Below are 27,280 nucleotides of genomic sequence, written 5' to 3' on the forward strand. Positions count from 1 at the left end.
ATATGAAAAGGAGGTGACAAATGCTATAACAGAACTGAGTGCTGTCAAGGAAAGGAGAAGGAAAAGGTGGTGAGTCTTGAAAATCCGGATGGTTTTGAAGGGAGGCACAGGTGTTGGGGTTGGGGTTTGGCATGGAAAGGTGATGCAAGTGGGCTGGTTGGTGGATGATTCAGCTCCCCAGAGGCACCAGGCAGAAAACAAGAGAGAGAGCAGAGGTCTGAAATGGAGACACTTGCGCTCCTCTGCCCAAGGGGACATTTGGCAATGTCTCAAGACATTTTTGACTGTCACACCTTGGGGGCTGGGGCGGGCTGCTGCTGGCACAAAGTGGGTAGAGACCAAGGATGCTGCTAAAGATCCTACAGTGCCCAGACAGCCTCCCCCAGACAGGAAAGGAATATCCTGCCCAAAATGTCAATAGGGCTGAGGCCTGGAAACCCTGAGTTAGAGGAAGGATTGGTAGGAAAAAGTACATGGATTTGTGGTGCCCAAGTTGGCAGGACGTGATGCTCCCCAGGACCTGGCCAGGAGGCAGGAGAAGAAACAGACAGTGGGAGACAGTTTGTTGCCAGGATTTGGTCTTCTCCAAGCCCCAGGTTACATTAAACCAGATAGATGCACAGATGTAGCACTCTTCTTACCCGGAGCCCTCTTGGATTTCACAAATGACACTGAGCAGAGTTTGTTGAGGTTTGCTTTTTGTGTAAGCAGAGTTTTAAATTTTTATGCAGTCAAATCTGTCTACATTTTCTCTCATGATTACCTCTTACACTTCTGAATTTAAAAAGTTCTTCACATACATTCCTCATACCTCATCGAAGATTTGATAAATATTCTCTTCCATTTTCTTATCAATTTCTCATGGGTTGCCTTCTTTAAATATTTAACCGTTTAATTCAGTCTTTCCCAGAGGATGCTGGAAGTATTCTTGGTGATAATATGATTTTAGAAATTCCATTGATAAAGATTTTGGTGTTAATGGCTTCGTGTTCTTTTCAAATGAGTATATAATCATGATATCAAACCTGTATTTTCACCGATGGCATTGCTTAGGATAAGAAGTTTTTAAAGATGAGGCAATTTTAAAACTTATACAGATAACAGAATGGGTGGTAAACAAAATACGGCCAGCTGGTGATAGCAATATGAGAATTACTGAAGTTTGGGAAACATTAAATCCGCTTGAAATTCATTTTGCTGTCTAGAGTAGGGTCACGCTCAGCTGATTTGTCTCCGACTCACCTCCAAATGTTAACCAACTACTCCGGACTGTTTATTGAATTTCTCATTGATAATGATTTTTAAAAATCAATTCTTCTATGCAGCATTGCTAGACGATCTTTTTTGTGCCATTAACCTTTCATTAGTCTTGAGCTATTACCACACATTTAATTACTGTACTTGACTTACTATCCAGCCCCACAGGTCTTCCTTCTCCCCCAGGAGTACTGATTTTGAGGACTGGGGTCAGGCTGGGGGGTTGTAAAAGGTCAGTGACATGTGGACAGCAGCACGCCCAGGAAAGCCCTTGGGGGTCTGACTGGAGTGGATTATGGTTCCAGGGCCAGAGCTGGCCAGATATTCCCAGACTCCTGAGTTCAAAGTGCCAGAGCTCCGCCATCCCAAGGGGAGACGAGGAGGGACGAAAAGGAAATGTTAGGCATTGGTTTCAACTGGGAAGAACCAATGATACTCTGTGTTATTTTTTTTTTTTTAAGATTTTATTTTTTCCTTTTTCTCCCCAAAGCCCCCCGGTACATAGTTGTGTATTCTTCGTTGTGGGTCCTTCTAGTTGTGGCATGTGAGACGCCTCAGCGTGGTCTGATGAGCAGTGCCATGTCTGCGGCCAGGATTCGAACCAACGAAACACTGGGCCGCCTGCTGCGGAGCGCGCGAACTTAACCACTAGGCCACGGGGCCAGCCCCGATACTCTGTGTTATTAAGAACTAGACTGGGAGTGATGAAATCTGAGACCCGAAGGGAGACCTGGGACTGGTCCCCGGGGCGGAGCGCGCTTCCTGCTGTCTGGTCGTCCGGCTGCGAGGTGGGAGAATACCGCCTATTGTCAAATAATGTTGAAAAGACATTTCAATCGATCATAAAAAAGACATGTATATATGTTTACACACACACAATTTTATATCCAAATCATACTAATGTTAAAGAAAGCAGATAGAAAAATCCAGACTTAAAACCAGTGTGGAGATAGGCATTGATTTCCCCCAGAGAGTTCTCATTATATCCCAGGATTCCCTTACATACACAGCTTTCTCAGTGATTGTCATTGTTTCTCTGGAGTTCACCCACACCTGCACTGAAAGGCTAGATGGAACTTAAAAAAGTGAGAAAAATACGAAGAAATATCTCCTCAAGCCACACATCCTATAAATCAGTGGAAAAAAATTATTTAATAAAAATAATTAGAGCCTCACACATACAACTTTTTAAGAACACACAGGGCACAAAGTGAGCTGGGTATCAGGGGCAGATCGATTCGACTGTCCCCTGTCCCCGTGTGATAGCAAAGCAGGCTGAAACTTCCTGGCCTGACAGCCCCATCCGGAATGGAATTTGACAGAACTGAATGGGGGGTGGGGAGGGGGGTGTGGAAAGGGCCTTAGGATCCTTTTACTCCAAAAACTTGTCCTCCAGAGGAAGAAGCAAAGGACCCTATTACCCATCTCCTGCTCCCCCTCAAAGTGACACCACTTAATGTTATTTTTCCTGCCACCAAAAAGCAAATTCTTGTCACATTTGGCTGGAGGCAGTGTTGAGTCAATCTTGCTGCCTCTGTTGAACTTCTGGTGTCTCAAGTTTGGAGAAAGTGTGATGGACAACATCTTACCACATGGGAGTGAAAGCAAGAGAAGACCAGGGGCAGATGCTGAGTCATGAGTCATGCTAGAGTAAATGCTGAGTCATGGCAGAGCAGATGCTGAGTCATGCTGAGGCAAGCTATCCTGTGGGATTAACCAGGGGAGATTAATCCCAAAGGGATTTGTCTCAAGACTCAAATGAGAGTCTCAAGTGGAAACCTTGGTGCGAATTGAAACAATGTTCATGTGGGAGGCAGAGGAGGATCTGGGAGGATCAGAGAGGATCTACCTCCCTGCAAAATGCTTGGATTTGTGGCTGGGCTGGGATGTTGCCCATTCTGGAAAGGCCAGAATGAGATCTCATCCTCCCTCTGTAGTTCTCCAGGCGGGCTTCAGGATCTCCTGGTGATTGAAAAGGGCTTTGCGAAGAAGAGCTGGGTTTATAAATAATGCATTTCCTTTGTCTTGCAGGAATTCTGGAGGCAGAGGTACAATCAGATCGGCTGTGAACAGCTTACATAGCAAATCTAATAGGTTTGTAAATTAGATTTTGTGTTCATTTGTTTTTGCTGTAAGGCAGCTATTAATCTGCTTCTCCCCTTTCCTGGATGGTGCCCTTCTTACTTAGCAAATAGATCTGTTTCGTTTCACTTTGGCTTTGCATTTCCCTAATCACTTTTGGGGAGGAGCTGTCCATATGAGAGTCCATGAGATGGCCCGAGGTCTGGAGCCTGCAGAGACGGAAAACTCAGATGGGTGGCAGCGCTTTTCAGAAAACAGCCCACCCACTTTGAAATGCTTGGGCCACCAATGAATTTATTCACAACTTGTATTTTTGCTGAGCAATGGAGACTCTGAAGGGAATCAGGACATGCACCCAATTTTGTTGTGGTAGATCTAAGCTTGTCCAGGTTAAGATGGAAAATAACTCAGGAACTTCACTGATACCTCATAAAAATATTTAGGGAGTCAACTCAGCAATGTTAAACTTGACTATTGAATGCACTCTCTAAATTCTGAAAGAATGCTTCCTCCATAACAGTCCTTGGCCAAGGACAGCTCGATGCTGGGGAGGGAACAAATTCTTTGCAAGTCAGCAGATCCAGGCTGACCACTGGCTGTGGTTGGACCATGCCTCTGAGTCCACCAGTGACAACCACCCCATATCTCTGACCTAGTCTTATAGGCCGGAGTTTAAGGAGCAATGGAAGGGAGAAGAGAATGCCAAGTTGTTTGACATAAACAAAGGCTACTACTCAAAATGAAGGTCTTGTTTCACTTTCTTAATATCCTATTTTGGTCAGTCTGGGAAGGAGAGGTCCAAATTATTCAGAGTAGGGTCTGTTATTTGCCCTTCTGTATTTTTTTTTAGGTCTCTTGACCATATGAGACCTGTCATGTATGTCCATTCCTGACCCTACATGACTGACTCAGTCATGACTGGCTCCCTCCTCTGTTTTTGACATCATGAGAGGGCATGATCTCCAATGACCTCTTAACCACCTTGGAACTACAAATGAAGCTTGCGGTGTGCCTGGTGAAATGCAGATAGATATGGCAGAAGTAAGAGAGGAAGCCATGTGGCCCCAAGCTCCTCTCTCTTCTAGTGGAAAGGTGCCCCCTTTTGGAGAAAGAAGATCCTGCCCCTTGAGCAGGATCCTGGTGCCCTGTGGTAACTTGGGGGCGGGAGGGCACTGTCTTGTTGGGATAGAGTATGAGAAGTGGGAAGAACAGTCTTGGGAGCCAGGCAGACCTGGATTCAGACCCTGTGCTTGTCAGCTGGAGCCTTGGGCAAGTGATTTCACCCCTCTGAGCCTCAGTTGCGTCATTCAATTAGAACAACAATGCAACGCCTTTTTCGAGAGGTGTTTCAAAGGTTAGAACTACTGAATATCAGTGCCTAGTGCCTGATCGGTTAAAGGCACTGAACTGATGCTCATTAACATCACTGTGGATGTGTCCATGGCATCAGGAGATGGCCACTGCGGCAGGCAAAGAAACAAGCCTGAAATGAGACTCTGGTGTCATTGGAGTGGAGGAGATGCTGGAGACAGGAGGACACATTCACCGAAGAGGAATATTTCAACTCACCAATCCAGCCATGTTGGTGCAACACAGAGCGTGTAAATCCAGTGCTCTCAGGTGGTCCCTGGGGTTATCTAATTGAGTCCTTTGGTTTTATTGATAAGAAAGGAGAGGCCAGAGACCCAAAGTGACCTTCCCAAGTCCCCTGGCTAGATAGTACAGAGCCAGGTTAAAGTCCAGTAGGACCATGGCTGGCCGTGCAGGATCCCGTCCAGGGTTTCACTAGGAAGTGGAGACAGAAATGGAATTTCATCGCTATCCATGCCAGTGTTCATCTCCTTCCCTTTCCTACCTCCACCACCGTGTGTCCCAGAGAAGCCCAGAAACCCCTTCTGGAGGTTTCCCACTAAGCCTCTGCAGGCATCCATGATAGAATACCTCTCAGACCCTTCTTTCCTGAGAGAGCCTGGGGTCGCCCAGGGTGCCCCAGGTTCTGAGGAGGATCACCCTAGACTGAGTCCACCTTAAGCCATAAGATGCCAGGCCCCAGTCACTGCTTACTGATGAGAACGTCAGCTGGCCTCTCAGGAAGACAGCTCCTCATCACAAATGTTACAGCGTTTCTATGGCAGACACCTACTGATGTGAGCTTCAGGGAAGCTTGGGGTCTTGGGGTGTGGCAGCTAAATCTGTGGTCCTGAGGACCATTGCTCCTGCCTGTGACCTACACAGAAGTAGGGGGTACCAAAGAGTTGCGGCCACAACCAGCTCCTCCAGGAGCCTCATGAGGTAGCTGCCAGTGGTAGGAGCAGGAGACAGTGGCAGTCCTTATGGAATTCTAGAACCTTAGAGCTGGATATCTTCCTCTTCTATCCTTTTTGTTATAAGTGGGGAAACTGAGGCTCAAAGAGGCCAAGTGACTTACCCAGAGTCACACAGCTTGTGAAATCTTTCTACTATACCCTCTGCTTCTTTTCATGAAAACAGCAAAAATTACAAAGGCTCGGGTCTTCTGTTTCCTCTCAAAGGCTCCCTTAAGCCTGCATCTTGAGTCCATCTGCCTTACTGAAAACCCTTTCATTTCCTATCCTCTGCAAAAGTTACACAGATTTCAATCCAAGACAAGTGATATCAGCCAGAGGAGTCAGGAATATCGAGGAACGGAGGCATGTGGAGAGAATGTGAGGAGACAATGTGTACCCCCAAATGGAGTTCTTCTGTACCTACAAAAAGCAAGAGAGGGCATTAGGTTTAGACCTCGTTAAAAGCATTTCATGTTTTTTAACTGGGCTGTTCCGAGATAAATGCGGAGGACATGGATGTTTGATTTGAATTCTTGAAAGCTCAGAATTTGGCATCACTTATCATCCCAACGGGGAGAATCTGCTGCCACACAGACAAAAGGGACTTCTGATATGACCCACATACATCTGTGTGCAGCCAGCAGAGGCGGGCTGCCTCCTGCACCGCCTTAAGAGATGGAATTGTAACCTAGTTTCTTAGAAACCTACTGGCATAGATTTCAAGGCTTGGAATTTTAAGTGGGTCCTGTAATGTCTGATGTCCCTGAGTCGGGCAGAAAGATGGTATGCACCAGAATTGTGATTTGCCCCCGGCACACAGAGCCAGCCAGCTACTTCATCCACTCCAGCCTCCCCCGGGGCAAAATCAAATTCAAATGCAATAAACATTTATTGAGCACCTGCTACTTTAGACCGTTGAGGAATATAGAAATGAGTGAGGGAGCTCCCTGCTTACGATCTAGTGAGAGAGAGAGACACGGCCCCGATAACTCTGGCAGCAGGCAGATGTTTGAGGTGGCATCTCAGAGTCACCAACAAGAGAGTGACAGGATATGGGGGAGGAGGGAGAAGCCACAGGCTACATCACTTGCTCCAGTATGAGTTTTTGTTTTCTCTTTATTAAGTTTCTAAACTGTCTTATGATAATTGGCTGCTAATGCAACTGCTATTTGGCGTTTTGCAAAGGGAGCTTAAAGAAGTCTTACTCTTCTGACAGTGACTGCTAGGTCCCACCGGGAGGAAACATCGGGGGTGGGGGTGGGGAGAAGAGGAGTTTATCACCCCCTTCCTGTCTCCGAGAATGTATGTAGGTTATCCCTGAGGGAGAGAGTTTGTGCATTCTAGAAGATAAATAGACTTCCTTCCCTTCTCAGGTAATAACAGCAATTTCGCTCTTCTCAAGTTTACATTCAAGCCCGAGCAAAAACAAAACTATTAGACTTGTCGTTGGCATGCTAACAGATCATGTCTACCCTCTTCCTCTTTTTTTTTCTCCTTCCAGAGCTGAAGTTGTAATAAATGGCTCCTCATCGCCAGCTGTTGTTGACAGAAGTAATGAAAGCATTAAGCACAACATCCAGCCAGCCTCGGCCAAATGGAGGCACAACCAGACGCTCTCGCTGAGGATCAGGTAGTGGTAATTACCTATAGGGCAAGAGACAGACCCGGCCTTCTGCCGCACGAGCCGGCAAATTGCCGCTCTCCATCATCTAAAGAAGTCAGGATAGAAATAAAATGTTTACTTCCCGCCGAGGCCGGTTTCGTCTGTAAGCGATCAGTTGGAAATGAAAACCCAGGGCCAGCGCAGCAGCCCAGCACACGTGGGTGGCGACTCAGGCTGGGCTGGTGGCAGGAGCACCTGGCTGAGGTCCCGGGTTCGGAAGGAGTAAGGCTCCTGGATCAGCAGCAACGAGAGCCTGGTCCTCTCTCAGCATCCGTCTCTGGCCTAAAGTGACATCTCCTGGTTGGGCCTGCCTGGCGTCCATGCCCCTTTTCTATGGTGACAGTCATCCCATTTGTCTTTGGAAAGCGGCCCCCTCCCACAGTCCCTGTGGCTGCAGTAGGCTGCCCCTCCCTGACAACGTGAAAATGAAAAACCAGTGCTGGGCATCCGGTGACCCAGGAGCCGATGTGACGCCTGGCTGCCGAGAGAGAGGTCTTGTCCTGCTCTCTGCAGGGTGATGTTGCAGAGCTCCGCGGTCGTTGTTGCGTGGTGGGAATGGGGAAGGCATTACCACATCAGCACTTTGGCCGCTTGACTTCGCTATAACAGTGATTGACCCAGCAAAGGCTGGGCAGTATAATCTAACGATTTGTTTCCAGGCGTTGTGCTGGGGGCCAGGGCTGCTGACATGAATCAGACACACTAGCAGGAAGACACGAATATAGGCAGAGATAGGACGGCACAGTGCGAGATTGCATCTTATAAATAAGTGCAAATAGAGAGGTCCTAGTGAGGAGCCAGTACTCTGTTTTTTAAGGTGATAAGATGGCTGACCAGGAAAAGCTTGCCAGGAGCAATGGGTTTTGGAGAATAAGTAGGAGTTTGCCAGACGTGCGAAGCTGCGTCCCACATGTGCAGAGTCAGAAGTCTGGTGTTTATGCTCAGGGCTGCTGGGACATGAAGACACGGGTAGGGAATGAAAGGATGTGGTTGGCACGGTAGCCAGGACCAGATGGAGAAAACCTTGACTATCACAGCCAACCTTCCCAGGCCATCACCATGGGGAGGGGTGCAGAGAACAGGGGCCTGGGGCACGAAGGACAACCTTGCCCACAGCTACTAAATGTGTCACCACACAGAGCAGGGAGCTGTCCCCTCCAGGCAGGCTCACTGTCAAAATGGAAATGCCCCCAGCCCCTGGGTCTCAAGGCCTCGTGTTGGAACGTGGGGTGTGGGGAATAGAGGGGCATGAGATCTGGGACCTGGCAGCTGAGAAACCAGCTGGAAAACCTCACTCGTCCTGCCCCTGTTCTGCCGGCCCTCACTCAGCGCCTCTTCTGCACCCCCTGGGCGCACCCTCCCCCTCCTGCTGCTCCAACAGCTGCAGGCCTGCGGTACTCACCCTGGGGTCACAGCCCCGTGGCATCAGTGAGAACACTGCATTCGTTTCCTGGGGCTGCCAGAACAAATTCCACCAACGTGGCAGCTTAAAACGGCAGAAATGTGTTCTCCCACAGTTCTGGGGGCCGGAGTTCCGAGCGCTCGCCCTGAAGGCTCCAGGGGAAATCCTCCCTTGCCTCTTCCAGCCTCTGGTGGCTCCAGGCTTTCCTTGTCTTGTGACCACATCGCTCCCATCTCTGCCTCCATCTTCACATGGCTTCTCTTCTGTGTGTGTGTCTTCTGCTCTCCTGTCTCCTATAAGAACCCTTCACATGGGATGTAGGGCCCACCAGGGTATTCCAGGATGATCTCATCTCAAGATCCTTAATTTTTTTTTCTTTTTTTTTTGAGGAAGATTAGCCCTGAGCTAACATCCACCGCCAATCCTCCTCTTTTTGCTGAGGAAGATTGGCCTTGAGCTAACATCTGTGCCTGTCCTCCTCTATTTTATATGTGGGATGCCTGCCACAGCACGGCTTGATGAGCGGTGCTAGGTCTGCATGGGGGTCCGAACCGGCGAACCCCGGGCTGCCAAAGCTGAGCGCACAAACTTAACTGCTATACCGCCGGGCCCGCCCCTCAAGATGCTTAATTTAATTACATCTGCAAAGATCCAAATAAAGTCACATAACAGACTCCAAGGGTTAGGAGGTAGACATTTTGGGGGGCCACTATTCTCCCCAGCACACGTCCACCCACAGCTCCCACTGGGCCTTTCTCCCGCCCTTGGGTGGAGAAATGAACACACACACCCCTTTCAGAGAAGACCGGACTGTGACCTTCATGGGGAGCCTATAGACACACAGCCACCTCGGCAGGAACAGCGTGCCTGCACCCAGGGGGAAAAAGAATTTCCTTCAACTCTCTTCGATGAATCACCAAAATGATTCATAATAAAAGATTCTGTGAGTGATTTGGAATGATGTTTAATAATTGATAGTAATTTCTCATAATGAGTTAGAAATTCATCCCCTCACAGAGGTGTTTATTGATGGGGGCTCTCGTTGCTTGTACGTACTTTGGGGTAAGTAAATGCAAAGATTTTAGCCATTTCCAAACTATATTAGTTTGTCAAGTTGTATAATCTCTGGTGAAACACAGTGGGTAAAAACAATGTGTATGGTTTCCATCAAGAGATACAAATCACTCAGCAAGGGGGACTTCCCGGGCGTGCTAAAAGAGATCCAGATCAGGAGTAAGGAAAGGCGAGTGGAAGAAGCGTGTGGAGCCCTGCCAAACGGTCCAGCTGCCTGTGGCTACGCTCTGGGCTCCCAAACCTGGTTACACATCAGTCACCTGCAGAGCTTTTGAAAGCATGCGGAGACTGGGCCATTCTCAGAATCAGCATTTCTCAGGGGTCAGCCCGGAGCTTCGGAATTCTTTATAGTTCCCCCAAGTGATCGAATGTGTATCCTACTGGGATATGCCACAGGCTGTGAGCATCTCGGATCCCCCAGGCTCTCAGGCATCAGTGTTACTATCTGTGCAATGGGCAACCATTTTGCAAATTCTCACCTTTGTAAAGTATGTGAAGATTGTGTCCCTCCAGGGCTCTGAGGAGAAGGAGACTGGCATCATTGTATCTGTTCTAGATAGGAGCTTTCTGCAGGAAATGAAATCCATTTCAGCTGATCTGCGTACCAGATTTATTTTTCTCTGTATGACCTGAATCATTTCTAAAGATCTTTTGGGCAATTTAGACAGTTCTTTAAGTAAAACCTCCAGCCAGGATCCTCAGATTCCTGGGGGCAGGCTCTCATGGTTTGAGTAAAACTTCCCTGGTGATTCCCAGGGCATCCATCCTTTTTCTGACCACACTCCATCCCATCTGTGCACTTTGCTAGATGATTCTAGAATGTTCCCCCAAATCAAAGTAACCCTAGAGCCCAGAGAGCTGTCCTTTGCTCACCTTTGTTCTGAAACGCAAAGGAACTCTGCTCTGTGGGACCAGAGAGGTATCAATATTTACAAAGCTGGACAGCAGTGAGGAGGATGGGGGAGCACGTTCCCCCGAAACAGACCAGCTCACGGATGGGAGGCGTGTTCTCAGCCTCTCGAAAGTAGGGTGGTTGACGCGCCTCACAGTGTCCACACTCCCATCCACCCCCTAGAGGCCCTTTTGGCCAGAGAAGCCTTCCATGGAAGACAATAGGCCACTGAGGAATGAGGGGCACGTGTCCTCTTGGTTTCCTGTTCCTAGTTCAGAACTGCCTGCCAGATGATGGCCCTGAATCCCACTAATAGAGGGGAGTGTGATGTAGGGTGACCCCTGTCTGGGTTTGCCCAAGACTGAGCGGTTCCCTGGAACACAGAGCTTTCTGTGTGAAAACCAGACTGTCCTGGGCAAGCCAGGACGGTGGGTCACCCTTCCTTCTAGGACCTTCTGTGATGGGCTCACATTGTGTCCTAATGGAGTCATTTCCCAGGGCAGTTGTCACATCTCAGAGGAAGAGGGCATAACCACAGCAACCAGATTGGCCCCCACCGTCGTCATCTCTGGGCCGTTCCTGACAATCCGCATCTGAAACCCGTTCTCAGAGGGCATTTGAGCTCTTAGCCCCACCTGTGCGCTGGCTGCAGCCGCCCTGCAGGGTGACAGAGGATGGGAAGGGCTGGGTTGGCAAACAGCAGCTGGCAGCAGGAAGACTTTTTCCTCATGTGTGTTTGCTTTTTGTAGGAAGCAAATCTTAAAGTTCTTGGATGCTGAAAAGGACATTTCTGTCCTCAAGGGGACCCTGAAGCCTGGAGACATTATTCATTACATCTTCGACCGAGACAGCACGATGAACGTGTCCCAGAACCTCTACGAGCTCCTCCCCAGAACCTCTCCACTGAAGAACAAGCACTTCCAGACTTGTGCCATCGTGGGCAACTCTGGGGTCTTGCTGAACAGCGGCTGCGGGCAGGAGATTGACACTCACAGCTTTGTCATAAGGTAACCACAGCAGGGCCTCTGGGCCCAGAGCGACAGGCAATTTAAGTTAAGCATTGCCAGTTGTCCCAAGAGGTTGAAATAAGATACACTGGTTGGGTTGTTCCCTGCTCTAATTTTTTTTTTTTCCTGCTTTTTTTGGTGAGGAAGATTGGCCCTGAGCCAACATCTGTTGCCAATCTTCCTCTTTTTTTTTTTTTCCTCCCCAAAGCCCCAGTACATAGTTGTATATCTTAGCTGTAGGTCATTCTAGTTCTTCTATGTGGGATGCTGCCACAACATGGCTTGATGAGCAGCGCATAGGTCCGTGCCCAGGATCCGATCCAGTGAACCCTGAGCTACCGAAATGGAGCATGCAAACTTAACTACTTGGCCACAGGGCAGACAGCACCCCCCCCCCACTCTCCCCCACAGCCCCGCCACCTCTAAATCTTGACTACATGTTACAATCGCTTGGGGAGCCTTTAAAGGTCCCAATGCCCAGACTGCACCCCAGATCAATTAAACCAATCTGAAGGCTTGGGGGCAAGTGGCCCAGGGAGCCCAGGTGTTTCTGACGTTCAGCCAAGGGTGAGAACCACTGGTCTAGCACAGAGGTGGGCAGACTGTGGCCCACAGCCTGCTTTTATCAATAAAGCTTTATTGGAACAGAGCCACGCCCATTCGTTTTGATACCCTCAGGGGCTGCTTTCTCACCAGGGTAGAGTTGAATTGGGCAGAGGGAAGAGTTGCAACAGAGAGAGCATATAGCCCACAAGCTGAAAATATTTATTGTCTGGCCGTTTACACACATTTGCCGACTCCTGCCTAGAGCCTGGTATAAAATGTTGGTAAAAAATCTCCTGGGCTGGCCAGTTGTTGGTCCAAGTTTGCAAAACTCTTTTAAGTGTTCTGGAAGGTGGTATTTTACTAGTCACTTTAGTATCCTGTAGTCAAAATCGGGGAAGTTGGGGGCCACAGAGCAACTTGGATTTTGTGCTTGACCATCGTTTTTGCTGAAATATCAGCTCTCATTTTTCAGTCGGCTGATACACAATTACCCCTGGCCCTGACACTTGAACCCCAACCCAGACAGACTCGGAAACAAGGCCTTGCTGTCTCCTGGTCAAAAGTAGGGCACATGGAGCCCTGGGTTTCATCCCAAGCAGCGCCCCAGCCATGGCAGAATGCATGCCGCGTCTCACGCTTCTGTCAGGACTGTCCCGATGCAGAGAGCCTTGTCCCTTGGGGCGCGGCCTTCTCCTAGAGCTCCCGGAACCTCCAGACGTGGGGGTGGACGGTGTGTGTACTCCCACCTCCACGTGATGGAACTGCTGCTGCAGCCTAGCAGCCAAAGTCATTTTAGTTCTGACATGCTTTGCCAGCTTCTGTCTGTGCCTGTCATAGCCAGTGGCTCAGCCCCTATTTCTCAAAGGCCTCCGGTCTGAAGTGTGGCGGGCTTGTCCGACTGGAAGTCAGAGAAGGGTGAGTGGGGGTGGAGTCCTCCTCTGGGTGGGGTTGGATCGCCTCCCGGATGCTGGGCAGCATGGAGGGCAGCCTTTCTGATCTGGTGTCGCACGTGGAAGCCATGCTGCTGCCTTTTTCACGAGTTCCCACCATGAGCTTTCCAGGCTCTACCCGGCCCTGCGTCAGGAAGGTCCAGAGGCAGCGGCAGATTCTGGCCACAGGTCCCTTTGTCGACACGTACACAGCAAGGCAGGCACTGCAGTGTCTGGAGTCCGGTCTTGGCTCTGCTGCCCCCATTTGTCATGTGACTTGATGTGTGTCATTCCTTTTTCTGGGCCTCAGTGTCGTCATCTGTAAAATGGGCTGGTTGGACTGTGTCTTCGAGGTCTGTCCGCTGTGAATACCACCCATTCTTTAGTCCAGTGCCTGTCGAACTCTAACGAGCATACAAAGCACCTGAGCTTATTAAAATGCAGAGTTCTCAGGTCTGGGATGGGGCCCGAGACTCTGCATTTCTTTCTTTTTTTTTTTTGTGAGGAAGACTAGCCCTGAGCTAACATCCATGCCAATCTTCCTCCACTTTGTATGTGAGATGCCTCCGCAGCATGGCTGATGAGTGGAGTAGGTCCACACCTGGGATCCGAACCGGTGAACCTCAGGCTGCCAAAGTGGAGCACACAGAACTTTAACCACTCAGCCATGGGGCCAGCCCCTCAAGACCCTGCATTTCTAACGCCCTGGCTGCAGGTGTGGGGACAGCACTTTGTGAGGCACGACCACAGCATGCTTTGCCTCTCCCCTGGGAGTCCAGTCCGCATCTACTTAGAAAAGAGAGACCTAAAACGCCAAGGAGAGAGCTACTCGAAACAATGCGCAAATGCCCTCTGACCTTTAGGCTTATGCACGTGGCTCTCACAGATCTGTGTGTCTGTGGGGTAGACAGAGTGGTGTTTTAGGACAATACTACACGACCCCAGTATGTATAGACCCCAGGTTTGATGCCAAGTGGCAGCACTGGCTCCCCTGGCCCACCGGGACCAATGCTCTGGGTCCTTCCCACGTAGGGGATTGCTGTGCCGTCCACCTGGAGAGCTCCCGAACAGAGAGCAGACAGAGTGTGGCGCTGGGAGCGCTGCAGGAGACGGCGCCCAGGGCTCGCCCACAACAGGGCACATTAAGTGTTCATTCCCCCGCCTTTCTTTGGGGTCCGTGGAGGTCACCCCACGATTCCACACCACCTCTCCTGTAGCTTTTGCCTCTCTGAACAGTCACTCTCCGTGAGCCCTGTGTCCCCACCCCAGCGCCTCACGCCAACTGTGGGCTCCTCCAAAGCAGAGTGGTTGTGTCCATCTCCGGACTCCAGTCCAAGCCTGTGCCTGGCACAGAGGTGGGGCTCCATGGCATCGCTGAGATAACAGACATGGAGGAGGTCCTGATGGTGTGTTCTCAGCCTCTGTCAACCTGAGACCTTAATCAGGTCTGCCAGCTCCGTGCTTATGGGGCCCCTCCGCCGCGGGGGAAACACTAAGACCTCATCCCATCTCAGAAGACTCGGCACGTGAATCGTGGGAGGACACACTGCATGCAAAATGCATGAGCTTGCAAAACGTGCAGCCTTCTGGGGGAGCGCAGAGCAGGCTTCAAGAAGCCACACTCTGAGTTGGCTGACTTTGTGTCCCAGGAGGAGGACACACCCGAGGAAAGGCACGGAAGCCAGAGGGTAGGTTCACAGACCAGGGAGGCCAGTGCTTGACCGAGCAGAGGTTGCATAGGTGTTGCTGGGAATTGAGGCCAGACGGGAGGGCTGGTCCCCACGAGCCTGCGATGCCAGGGCGAGTGGACTGCCTAACTCAGGGTCACGTGTGTGCAGAGTAAATTCCCAGATGTTTGGGGCTCAAAACTTCATTGTACACACACACACACACTCATGCACACACCCGCATATACACACACTCTTTTCTTAGGGAGCATCCTATGAACAAATGCCCCTTCACAGATAAGTCATCATCATTATCATCATCACTTCACATGCATTCGCGATTAGCATGCTCCAGGTGGGATTCTGCGCTCTGCATGTTTATTCACTTATTTAATTCTCACAACAGCCCTGTCAGGAATTTTGTCTTTTGTCCTGGCTTTTGCAATGCGACAGCCAGAGGTCGAGCAGCTGGTTCAAGCCAGAACCACAGCCTGTCAGGCAGTCTGGCTCAGAGTCCACGCAAGCTGCCTCTCTCACCTGCGGGCTTGCTTCTCCCCGTGTCCCTGTGGACGTGCCTGTTTCTAGAAAGGACTGACTCTTTTCCAGCCCAGAGCCAAGCCCATCCAAGCAACGCAGCCCACCCAGAATTTGCTTTGGGAGGCCTGACCTACTGTTGGAAAAGAGGGAGCTTAGATCAGGCTTGCCCCATCCTGAATCCCCCCACCGCCCCCTAAATGAAGAAATTCACACACGGGGAGGGAGGGGCATGTCTAGAGCATCCACTCAGGGCAGAGCTGCCCTCCAACATCCTCCCTCAAAAAGTGGCCCGAGACGTGGCATGGGAAAAGCCTGGCCCTCACAGCCCGTCCCTGCCTGGAACACCCCTGTGGACGACGCCCCAACTGGCCAGTATTGTAGTGGGGCATGGACTCCCCGGCTTCCGCTACCTGGACCCCCCTGGAAGCCCCTGGGAGTGGCTCCACCTCTTTCTCTCCCGCAGCCCCTCCTGGCCCCTGATAGACTCAGTATATCTGAACCGCACTGACTCCACCTCCCTCTGCGCTCAGGACCTGGAGGCTGGCCAAGGAGGGGCCCCACGTCCTCAGGAAGGTCTGGGAAGCCTGGCTGAGCCGGGCTGCAGGGCAACACGGGTAGCTGAGACCTGGGTGGTCCCAAACTGGCCGACATGACAACAAGGACACTGTGTTCCTCGGAGGTCTGTGATGGGCTCCCGAGGGTGTCCCAGGGCAATTCCACCCCTTTGCATGTTTAGCCACAATCAGATAGAAAGGCCGGGGTGGGAATGGCAAGAGAGGATGTTTTAGGGGGTCCAGGCTGACAGAGTAGATAGGCTTTCGAGGCAGACACGCCTGAGATTGCGTCCTGGTGGGTCTCTGGGACTTGGGCCTTGGTTTCCTCATCTGTAAAATGAGAGCGATTAAATATGGGACCAGAATAAGAGGCGCTGACCTCTGTAAAGAACCAGCCACGGCTGGCACACACCATGGGCTCAATGATTAGTTTTCATTCTCATTATCTTACTTTTTCTCCCCAGTTGTTGAAGGAAGAAACTCCTTCCTTAAAAGGAGGAGTAAGCGGAGTCTTTGGGGATGTCATCATGTGACGATGACCTGTGGCCCTGGTCCTCATGTCTCCAGCTCTGTTCTACAGATGCTTATTCTAATTTCTCAGGCTTCATTCCATTGGGCAAAGAGCTTTTCTGCCATCCAGTCCTCCAAGCCAAGCAACAGCCAGGTCTCCCCAGAGTGTCCCTGTTGCCATCTCAGTCCCGTCAGCTTTCAGCATGGGCCGGAAGCCAAAGTGTGCACACCCAGGCTGGACCCATGAAGGTCCCGCACAAAGCAGACCTCTGGTGACATAACAGAGGCTGTCCACCCAGGGCCCCTGGCTGGTTCAGCAAGAGATTGCCATGGCCTTTTAATTTGCCCTCCCAAACCCAGTTCTCTCCACTCCAGTACCTACTACAACTTCATCTTATTGTTGCCTAAAATGCAAATCTGTCTATGTTACTCTCCTGCTCAAGAACCTTCAGTGACTCCCTATTGCCCTTGGAACCAAGTCCTCAACATACAGACCCTTTGATAGGTCACCCTGCTTGCCTCTCCAGCCCATCTCCTCCACAGAATATGCCCTAGTCAGCCCAATTCACTTGCATTCCTCTAAATACCCACACTGTTTCACAGCGGTATGCCCTTGGTTACCTTTCTTGTGCCAAAAATGCCTTAGCATGATGTTTCCTAAACTGCCTAGTTATAAAACTTACCTGAAGAGTTTGGAAAAATAAATATCAATTCCTAGGCTACTGCCTCAGGCAATTCTTCTGCTCCGGCAAGCTGGAGAAACATTCTCCTAATGTGCCTTATCCATGGATGCACTTCTGCTTATCCATCCTTCTAGACGTCCCTCAATGGTCACCACCTCCAAGAAGACCACCTGAAGCTCTTCCTTCCCATATCAGTGATGACAATAGTTAACATTTATCGAACTCTTATGTGATCCAGCAGTGTGCTAAGTACGGGTGTGTGGTGACCCCTTTAGGCCCTGGGAGGAGGTGCTGTTCCATCTTGGCTAAAGAAACTGTTGTGGATATTCCTTAGCCAGAAGTAAGCTCTCAGAAAGCACAGAGAGGTTGAGCGGATTGTCCAGAATCACACAGATAGGAAATAGTCGAGCTGAACTCTGAACCCAGGAGAGTGCCTGATGTGGCCAGGTCACACCTGCCTACACGACGGTCATCTTGTGGGCCAAGGGCTGGCCTGCTTGCTCCCTTCCTCCTCTACTAGATCCTGAACTCCAGAAGACAGGCATTTTACACCCCAGGGCCAAGCTAAGTTCTACATATGTACTAAGAGCCTGGTAAATATGTGCAGCAGGACGAAAAGGCACAAGGATGACAGGAGGGACTTGGGAGTGCGGGAAGATGTCCTGGGACCTCGTTTTGTGATGAGGAGGAAGCGAGGAGAGGCAAAGGATGGGTAAAGTTGAATACAAGCAGCAGTGTCTCAGCTTTCCCAAAAGGACCATGTTGCCTTTTTCTCCGGCAGGTGCAACTTGGCCCCGGTGCAGGAGTACGCCCGGGATGTGGGGCTCAAGACAGACCTGGTGACCATGAACCCCTCCGTCATCCAGCGGGCCTTCGAGGACCTGGTCAACGCCACATGGCGGGAGAAGCTACTGCAGCGGCTGCACAGCCTCAATGGCAGCATCCTGTGGATCCCCGCCTTCATGGCCAGGGGTGGCAAGGAGCGCGTTGAGTGGGTCAACGAGCTCATCCTGAAACACCGCGTCAACGTGCGTACCGCATACCCCTCTCTGCGCCTGCTGCACGCCGTCCGCGGGTGAGCGGCCCCTCCACGGGGAAGGGGGGCCATCACTGAGTGTGGGAGGTGCTTGGTAGGCAATGCCTTGCCCAGATGCGTTTGCATCCCAGCTCTGCCACTCACTAGTTGTGTGACCTCAGCAAGTCACCTGACCTCTCTGAGCCTCCCTTTCTGGAGAAACGAGGGTGTTGGCAAGTGGGCTTCATCTGAGGATTGGTAGTACCTGCCTGGGGAGCTCTGTGGAGAATGTTCCTCCAACTGCTGCTGTGTGGAGAATAAGCCATAAGGCGACAAGGATGGGAGCAGGAGCATTTGTTGAGAAGCTGTTGGAATAGGAGGTCGGGAATAATTGTGGCTTAGACTAGGGCAGTGGTCATGGAAAGGCCACAGTTCGGTCAGATTTGCTATAAAATTTGGAGTAGGGGCAGCAGGATTTGCTGATAGATTCTATTTAAGGACCTCAAGGGGTGAGAGAAAGAAAAATCCAGGGTGACTGTCAGGATTACAGCCTGGACAAATGAGCGGACAGTGTGCCAGTTTCTGTGATAGCAGAGCCTGGCGGAAGCCCATGCACGTCGGGAATTGTTGAGGAAGAGAGGTCTCTCCTAGGCAGATTGACTTTAAGATGCCTCTTACACATATAGTCCACTCACTCCTGACCTCTCAGCTTGGGGTCAGGCCCTGCATCCAGCTGCCTATCCAACCACATGGCCGTTCACAGTCCTGTTCTACTGACGCAGGAGAGCTCTCTGTCCAGATCCCCAGTGACTGGGGGAAATTGGAATGCTCTCCACTGATGCCTTAGCATAACTCCGTGTGACTGTGGGAAGCCCTCTGAGTCACCCACAAAGAACTCTTGCTGTCCTCATAAAGGTGACCCCCGAGGAACCCAAGCCTGTGACCGGCACTGGTCTCATTAGGGTGAGTGTCAACACAGAAACCCACAGGCCCCAAGAAAGACCCAGAAAGACGTTCGATAAGAGGCAGCCACGTTTGTGGCTGATGGAGCAGAGCGATGCCTGTATGGGCACAGGGCTCAGTGGGCCACATCCCTTATCCTGGAGGTTGACTGTCTTCAGCATCTGTTTCACCCCGTCACAGAGTGGGTCTGCCTCAGCAACTTCCATCTCATAGATTTAGGCCCCATGCCTCCAATGTTGTTTCCTCCTGGAAGGAGGAAAGTGGCTTAGGGGTCAGAGGGCATAAGAGAAGGAGAAGCACTGCCCTTTGGTAACGAGAAAAAGTCCCTTTGATGGGGAATGGGCAACCACCTGGAAAAAACGTATGCAGCCAGAGCTATTTCCAGCTATAATTGACTCACTTTCATCTGTCAAAATAGCATTAAGCGCCAGTAATAAGCCCTTTAAACAAACAGGCTGTTAATCCTGAGATCGCATCATCCTCCTTCACAGGAACTCCCGGGAGGAAATACTGCAGGAGAGACGGACGGGCGGGCCTCTGATTTTAGCAAGCGGGGAGGGTGGCTTCAGGGGCCTTGGAATGGATTTCTGCCAACGGCCCTCTCCCTCTGTGGAGCCAATGGGCCTTGTAGGGTGTGAGGTCCAGTAGGGCATTGCTGAAAAGGTGGGCAGCATTTGTAGTGAGAGGAAGGGCTTGTCTCTGTCTTGGTGGGAACTTAGCTGGTGTTTACTGCAAGAGGAGGAATGGGCTGGTGAGGGATGCAGAGCAAAGCCACATGAGAAAAGACCAAGGGCTCGTGGAGAGGAAGGCTGAGAAGGGACCTGGCCAAGAGGCAGTCTAGCCTAGCATCAAAAACATGGGCTTTGGGGGTAGATACCTGGGTTCAAAGCCCAGCTCTGTTACTTGGTTGTGTGACAACCTTGAACAGGTCACTTGACTCCCTGAGCCCTGCTTTCTCTGTCTCTACTCTGGGGAACACTACCTACATCCTGTGCTGACACAGGAGAGACTTCCGATCAGTCAGCTATGGCTACTGGAGTCATGGCGGCTGCCTCCAACTGCCAACCAAGGGAGCAGACTTGTCCTAAGACTCAAGATTTAGAAGTAAAGCCAGAGGGTGGAACCATAGGAGGAAAGTACATTTAGGCTCAATTTGATAAACGATTCTGTAGAAGTCAGAGCCGTGGACTAAGTCCAATTCACCTGTCGGGAGTTCTTCACCTCAAAGTTCCAATGCGGACTGTAGTTTGCAGAATCACCTTGTTTCCTTATTTAAAAATCTATTGTCCAGTAAACCCCCTGTTTGTAGGGTGGGAGGGGATGAACCTTTTTTATTGTAGTAAAATATACACAACATAAAATTTACCGTGTTGATGCTTTCTATATAGGTCAGTAGTGTTAAGTATATTCACATCGCTGTGAAACAGATCTCCGGAATTTTGTCATCTTGCCAATCTGAAACTCTATACCCATGAAACAACAAATCCCCTTTTCCCCATGCCTCTAGCTCCTGGTGACCGCCATTCTACTTCTGTTTCCATGAATTTGGCTACTTTAGATACCAAATATAAGTAGAGTCGTATAGTATTTGCCTTTTTTTGCTACGGGCTTATTTCACTTAACATAACGTCCTCACAGTTCATCCGTGTTGTAGCGTGTTTCAGACTTTCCTTCCTTTTGAAGGCTGAATAATATGAATAGTATGGCTATGCCACATTTCGTTTGTCTATTCATCCATCTACACACGTTTGGGCTGCTTTCACCTCTTGACTATTGTGAATAGCGCTGTTATGAACATTGGTGTGCGAATATCTCTCAGAGACCTGCTTTCAATTCTTTTGGGTATATACTCAAGTGGAATTGCTGGATCATATGGTAGTTCTATTTTTAATTTTTTAAGGACACTCCATACTGTTTTCCATAATGGCTGCACCATTTTACAACCCACCAACAGTGCACAAGGGTTCCAATTTCTCCACATCCTCACCGACACTTGTTATTCAATTTCTTCACATCCCTGCCAACACTTATTTTCGTTTTTTTCTATAGTAGCCCACTTTAACCCCCTTTTTTTTTAAAAGATTGGCACCTGAGCTAACAACTGTTGCCAATCTTCTTTTTCTTCTTCTTCTTTTGCTCCCCAAAGCGCCCCAGTACGAAGTTGTATATGCTAGTTGTGAGTGCCTCTGGTTGTGCTATGTGGGACACCGCATCAGCATGGCCTGACAAATGGTGTCATGTCCGCGTCCAGGATCCGACCCAGCGAAACCCCAGGCCGCTGAAGCAGAGCGCATGAACTTAACCACTGGGCCACGGGGCCAGCCCCCCGACTTTAACCATTTTTAAGTGTAAAATTCACTTAGAAGAAATTCACTCTTAGAGGAAAATCTTTATGACCTGGGTTTGGCAATGATTTCTTAAGTATGACACCAAAAGCACAGGCAACAAAAGAAAAAATAGGTAAAATGGACTTCGTCGAAATTAAAACTTTTTACGCACCAAAAAGACAATATATCAAGACAGTGAAAAAAAACCATGCATAGAATGGAAGAAAATATTTGCAAATCATATGTCTGATAAGGGATGAATATCCAGAATATATAAAGCACTCCAGCTCAACAACAAAAAAATCAAACAACCCAATTCAAAGGACTTGAATAGACATTTCTCCAAAAGAGGCACACAAATGGCCAATAAGCACATGAAAAGATGCTCAGCATCACTAATCATTAGGGAAATGCTAATCAAAACCACAATGAGATACAACTGCATACCCACTAGGATGGCTATTATCAATTAAAAAAAAAAAAGGAAAATAAGTGTTGGTGAGGATGTGGAGAAACTGGAATCATTGTGCTTGCTGGTGGGAATGTCAAGTGGGAATCAATTTTGAGACACCCTAGTGTCTTCATTTTGCAAATGAGGAATTTGATGCCCAGACATGATGGGTGGTACGCATGAGTCACCCAGCCGGTAAGTGGCGCAACCAGGAGCTGAACCACATCATCTAAGTCTAAGGCAATGCACCAGATGCAGCAGAAATTCGCACCCATCCGGTACTGGATTTGGGGGCCCAATGAGCTCAGTGGGCTGGGAGATGCCACAGTGGAGAAGTGGCATCAGGAGACCACAGTGCTACAGTGTTAGCAGCACACCAGGACTCCATGTGCGCACACAGTCACTCTGAGCACGGGGCAGCTGTCCCACCAGGCAGAACAAGCTGAAAGGTCAGAACACCTCAGGGGCCCCCTAGACGCCTGCTGGCACCTAGGGCTTGTTTCAACAGTCCCGTTGAAATCCCACTTGAGGTTCTCAATGTCATTTGCCCCTTGACCTCGCCTTTGCCCTCCCTGATTTTCCTGACTGTGCCTTCACATCCAAGCCATCTTTCAGAAGAAAAGCAGCCACCCTCAGACAGCACCCGTGCTGAGTGCTACCTGTCCTGAATGCTGCTATGGTGGCTGGAAACGCCCTAGACATGTCCATATACAAGTCAGTGTGCCCCTAGGGCTGGTTTAGTGTCCCAAAGCCATCCATTCATGGGGAGGACACTGAGATATTCTATTAACGGCAAATAGGCTGATTGTGAAGATGAAAAGAAATTGATTGTATCAATCACCTCTCCTGGACCCCAGTGCTGGTCATATTGAGTCCACCTAGCATATGGCAGAGCCAGGCTTCATGTCACGAGACCTAGGTGACGATGGTGTCAGTGCGCCTGAATGAACCATCTCCCAGCACACAGCTGTGGTTGTTAACCTACTCCTTATTACTAACTGTTGTAATCCTAAGTGCCATGTGGCAGGGACGATGCCACTTCAGGCTGCATACTGTCCCTTGCATAGTGCCTGAGACATGAAGGCATCTGATGACTGGCCGGGGGCTCCCCAGTGAACTCAGATTTTAAAGGACATGTAGGAAAATAGACAAGGGGCACAAATAACGTAGCTAACACTTCTGTGCCAGGCACCATGCTAAGCATTATCTCATGTAATGAGAGATCTACTACCATTATGCCACTTGAACGATAAGAGAATTGAGCCTCAGGGAATAAGTAACTTGTACACAGTCAGTGGCCGGTCAGGGACACATCCAGGATTCCTCCCTTGCTCCTGATCACCACCCATTTGCCTCTATTACACAGCATCAGGAAATAGAGAGCTCCTAGAAGAATAATGTCAGGAAGGCCAAACCAGCATGAGTTTGAGCTTATGAAAATATTAAGAAAAACAAAAAGGGCTTTTTGTGATTCAAGTAAGAAGAGCCAAAACGATAAGGGCAGGTGGTGTAGAGGCTGCAAAAAGACAGATGGCAAACGGAGTCCTTGCTCCTGTCCTACACCTCTCCTCTCAGCAAAGATCAGTCTTTTACCTGGTTAGGGTAACGAGGACTGTGATATCTTAAGTCCTACTTCACTGCTCTAAACTAGCGGTTCTCAGCATGGTCCCCGGACCAGCAACATTAACGTCACCTGGTACTTGTTAGAAATTCAGAGTCTAAGGTCCAACCCAGACGTGCTGAATCAGAAAGCCTCGGGGTGGGGCCCAGCACCCTGTTTTAAGAAGCCTTCCAGGTGATTCAGATGCACAGTGTAAGTTTGAGAACCTCTGCTCTCAACAAAATCAAGACCAATTAACATCCCCAGAGAAAATGTGCAGAAAGATCACCAAGCAGCTGGTCATGATCTTCTCCAAATCATGCAAAATTGGAGAAGGGCAATCTGGAACAGGCCATCTTTGCCCTGATTTTCTAAATATGGGGAGACGATGGATACCAGTGAGCTTGATGTCAACCCTAAGCCAGAGCTTGAAAAAGGTTTTCATTCCCGTGGCTCATGAACACCTAAAGATGGAGAAGTGAACATCAGGGATTAGCTCAGTGGAAAATCCCAGGACACATTGTCCTGGTTTGCTTCTCCGAGGGAGGTTGTAGACAGGTAGCCCAGGGATGCCCATGGTCATTTTCTACCTTGATTTAAGTCAGCTACTTTGACAAGGTATTTCTTGAACAACATGGAGAACTGTGATCTGATTGACAATTCAGGGAATGAAAGTTAGCAAACATTAACTTTCTTTTCAGAACCTTATAAGACAGATGCTATTTTACTCATAAGGAAACTGAGGCTCAGAAATGTTAAGTAAATTGCTCAAGATCACTCAGATGAGGAGAAGGGGGATTGGAATCCACATGAACAGGCTTCAAAAGTCTCTACTCTTCCCACCGCCACCCCTCTTCCCATATCCTTGACAGATAGACTGACCACAGATAGACTGACCACTGTCTTTTGATCACTGACACCCAAAGGATGCCAATTAATTCCATTAATGTTGACTTGATGGAGATCTCTAGGAACCTGCCACCCACCTCCTATCCTGCCAACTGTCCCTATTTTTACCAATGCCTTAAATGAGGGCATCAATTGTCTGCTTAGCAAATTCACAGCTGACATAACTTTTGGGGGATTCCCAGTATTAGGGGTTTCAGAGTTGAATCCACATTTCTTTTGACAGGCTGACACAATGAGCCAATCTAAGAGGAAGAAATTTAATATGGGCAAATGCAAGATTCTGTCCTTAGGTTCTAAACAATTGCACAGGTACAGAGGGATGAACGGTACTGACCGTCAGCCTGTGTGTGGTTCCTCAAAGGGGTAACATGACCTTAGGTTGCAGCAATGGACATATATCATGTTGGAGAGTCAAGGAGGTCAGCAATGACCTTGGTCAAGTACCTCTTAGAGACTCACATTCAGTTTGGGGTACCAGGCTGGAAAGGGGCCACAGTGGCAGAGAAATTCGAAAGTTGAAAGGTTTGGGCAAAGAAGCCTCCAAGAAGTATGAGAGGAATCTTTCTTCATTCAGCAAATACATGTAGGCACCTAGAGGGCTCCAGGCCAGTGCTGGGGGAATCCAAAAACCAATAAAACAAGACTCCTGCCCTTGAGGGGCTCACGGATTTGGCCTGCGAGCTTCCAGGTGTAGACCTAGGGTTGGGAGAGGATCTACATGGAGTCAGGTTTCATCCGGACACTGGGAAGAACATTCCAACGAATAGAGATCATCTGAAATTTGTCTCTCAGTTCTGGAGGCTGGAAGTTCAAGATCAAAGCGTTGGCGGGGCTGGTTCCTTCTGAGGGCTCTGAGGGGAGAATCTGTCCCAGGCCTCTATCTCTGGCTTGTAGACAGCCGTCTTCATGTTCACATGGCATTCTCCCTGTATGCTTGTTCCGTCACCAAATTTCCCTGGTTTTTAAGGACATCAGTCATACTAGATTAGGGGCCCCCCTAGTGACCTAATTTTAACTTGATTACCTCTGTAAAGATCCTGATCTCCAAATAAGGTCACATTCTGAGGTACTGGAGGTTATGACTTCAAAATATGAATTTGTGGGAGAAGATATTTGCAAACCATTTATCAGATAAGGGGTTAATATCCAAAATATACAAAGAACTCATATAGCTCAACAACAAAAGAACAACCCAATTAAAAAATGGGCAAAAGATCTGAACATATATTTCTCCAAAGAGATATACAGATGGCCAACAGGCACATGAAAGGATGTTCAACATCATTAACTATCAGGGAAATGCAAATCAAAACTACAATGAGATATCACGTCGCTCCCATCAGAATGGCTATAATTAACAAGACACGAAACAATAAGTGTTGGAGAGGATGTAGAAAGAAGGGAACCCTCGTACACTGCTGGTGGGAGTACAAACTGGTGCAGCCACTATGGAAAACAGTATGGAGTATCCTCAGAAAATTAAGAATAGATCTACCATATGATCCAGCTATCCCACTGCTGGGTATTTATCCAAAGAACATGAAAACACAAATGCATAAAGGTAGATGCATCCCGATGTTCATTGCAGCATTATTCACAATAGCCAAGACTTGGAAGCTACCTAGGTGCCCATCAAGGGACAAATGGATAAAGATGTGGTATATATACACAATGGAATACTACTCAGCCATAAGAAATGATGAAATCTGGTCATTTGTGACAACTTGGATGGACCTTGAGGGTATTATGCTAAGCGAAATAAATCAGAAGGAGAATGTCAAATACTGTATGAACTCACTCATAAATAGAAGATAAAAACAATGACAAACAAACACATAGAAACAGAAATTGGATTGGTGGGTACCAGAGGGGAAGGGGGAAGGGAGGAGGATGAAAGAGGTGATTAGACACGTGTGTGGTGATGGATTGTAATTCTTTGGGTGAACATGATGTAATCTACACAGAAATCAAAATATATAACAATGTACACCTGAAATTTATATAATGTTATAAACCAATGTTACAGTAATAAAATATATATATATATATATACACACATATATATATATGAATTTGAGGGGACACAATTCAACCCATAACATTTGGGCTAGATAGCCGTCTTTCCCACTCAGCGATTCTTTGATTCAGCACAGCTGTGCTAGGAGCATCTCTAACCACTGCGCACTCTCGAGATCCTTGCCCCTCTGAGACTGTTGTGGGGCTGGGCATTGCAGGGAGGGGACAGCGTGGTGCAGAGAACCTGAATAGAAGGCCTGCCCTTCAACTCTCCCTGCCCCCTGCCCCGTCCCAGCCTGAACAGCTCTTCCAGGGAGCTTCTGGCCCTGCCTGCCTGTAGAGTGGCACAGCGCCCGGGCTGGCTGTTGGCAAGGGAGGTGAGCAACCGAGAGGAAGGAAACCCAGGCAATTGAATATGGCCACGGGAAGTGGGAAACTGGTTGGCAGCTGGTAGTAAATGGTTCTAATTCAATTACAAGGGGAAGGCTGTGACCCACAGAAAAGCAGACTGGCCCATTCAGCCTCCCAGCCCACGGGCCTGGTGCAGAGGTGGCCAGTGAATTGGTGCTTAATTAGGCACCAGGAGCGCTGAGCCTCAGCCCTAGGACGGCACTCATCCAGCAGGTGTCCCTGCCAGGGCTGGAGCAGCAGATCAGCAAAGCACACCCTACTGCACGTCAGTGGGGATCAGAAAGCTGAGGGCCGGAGGGCAGGCCCGGGGATGAGAGAAGAAGCATGGTACAGAGAATAAGGCGAGAGGCCAGCGCAGGCTGGAGCTCCCCCTCCCAGACATGCCCATCACGATCCAAAGAGCATGTCCCTAGGGCCAGTCGAAGGAGCCGTGGGCCAGTCTCCTCCAGTGGACATGGCATGTGGAAGTGTGTTCCGTG

The 27,280-nt window shown here is 49.2% G+C and overlaps 1 protein-coding gene across 1 annotated transcript in view; it reads left to right on the forward strand.

The window, feature by feature from the left end:
- The window catches only part of ST8SIA2 (ST8 alpha-N-acetyl-neuraminide alpha-2,8-sialyltransferase 2), a 67,506-nt gene that overhangs the window by 28,678 nt on the left and 11,548 nt on the right, over nt 1-27,280 (forward strand). The window contains exons 2-5 of the mRNA XM_070618564.1: nt 3,289-3,351; nt 7,147-7,275; nt 11,426-11,683; nt 17,891-18,184. Coding sequence (XP_070474665.1) covers nt 3,289-3,351; nt 7,147-7,275; nt 11,426-11,683; nt 17,891-18,184 — 744 coding nt within the window. The remainder of the gene's footprint in view (nt 1-3,288; nt 3,352-7,146; nt 7,276-11,425; nt 11,684-17,890; nt 18,185-27,280) is intronic.

Source organism: Equus przewalskii, chromosome 1, assembly GCF_037783145.1.
Source record: "Equus przewalskii isolate Varuska chromosome 1, EquPr2, whole genome shotgun sequence".
Taxonomy (NCBI): domain Eukaryota; kingdom Metazoa; phylum Chordata; class Mammalia; order Perissodactyla; family Equidae; genus Equus; species Equus przewalskii.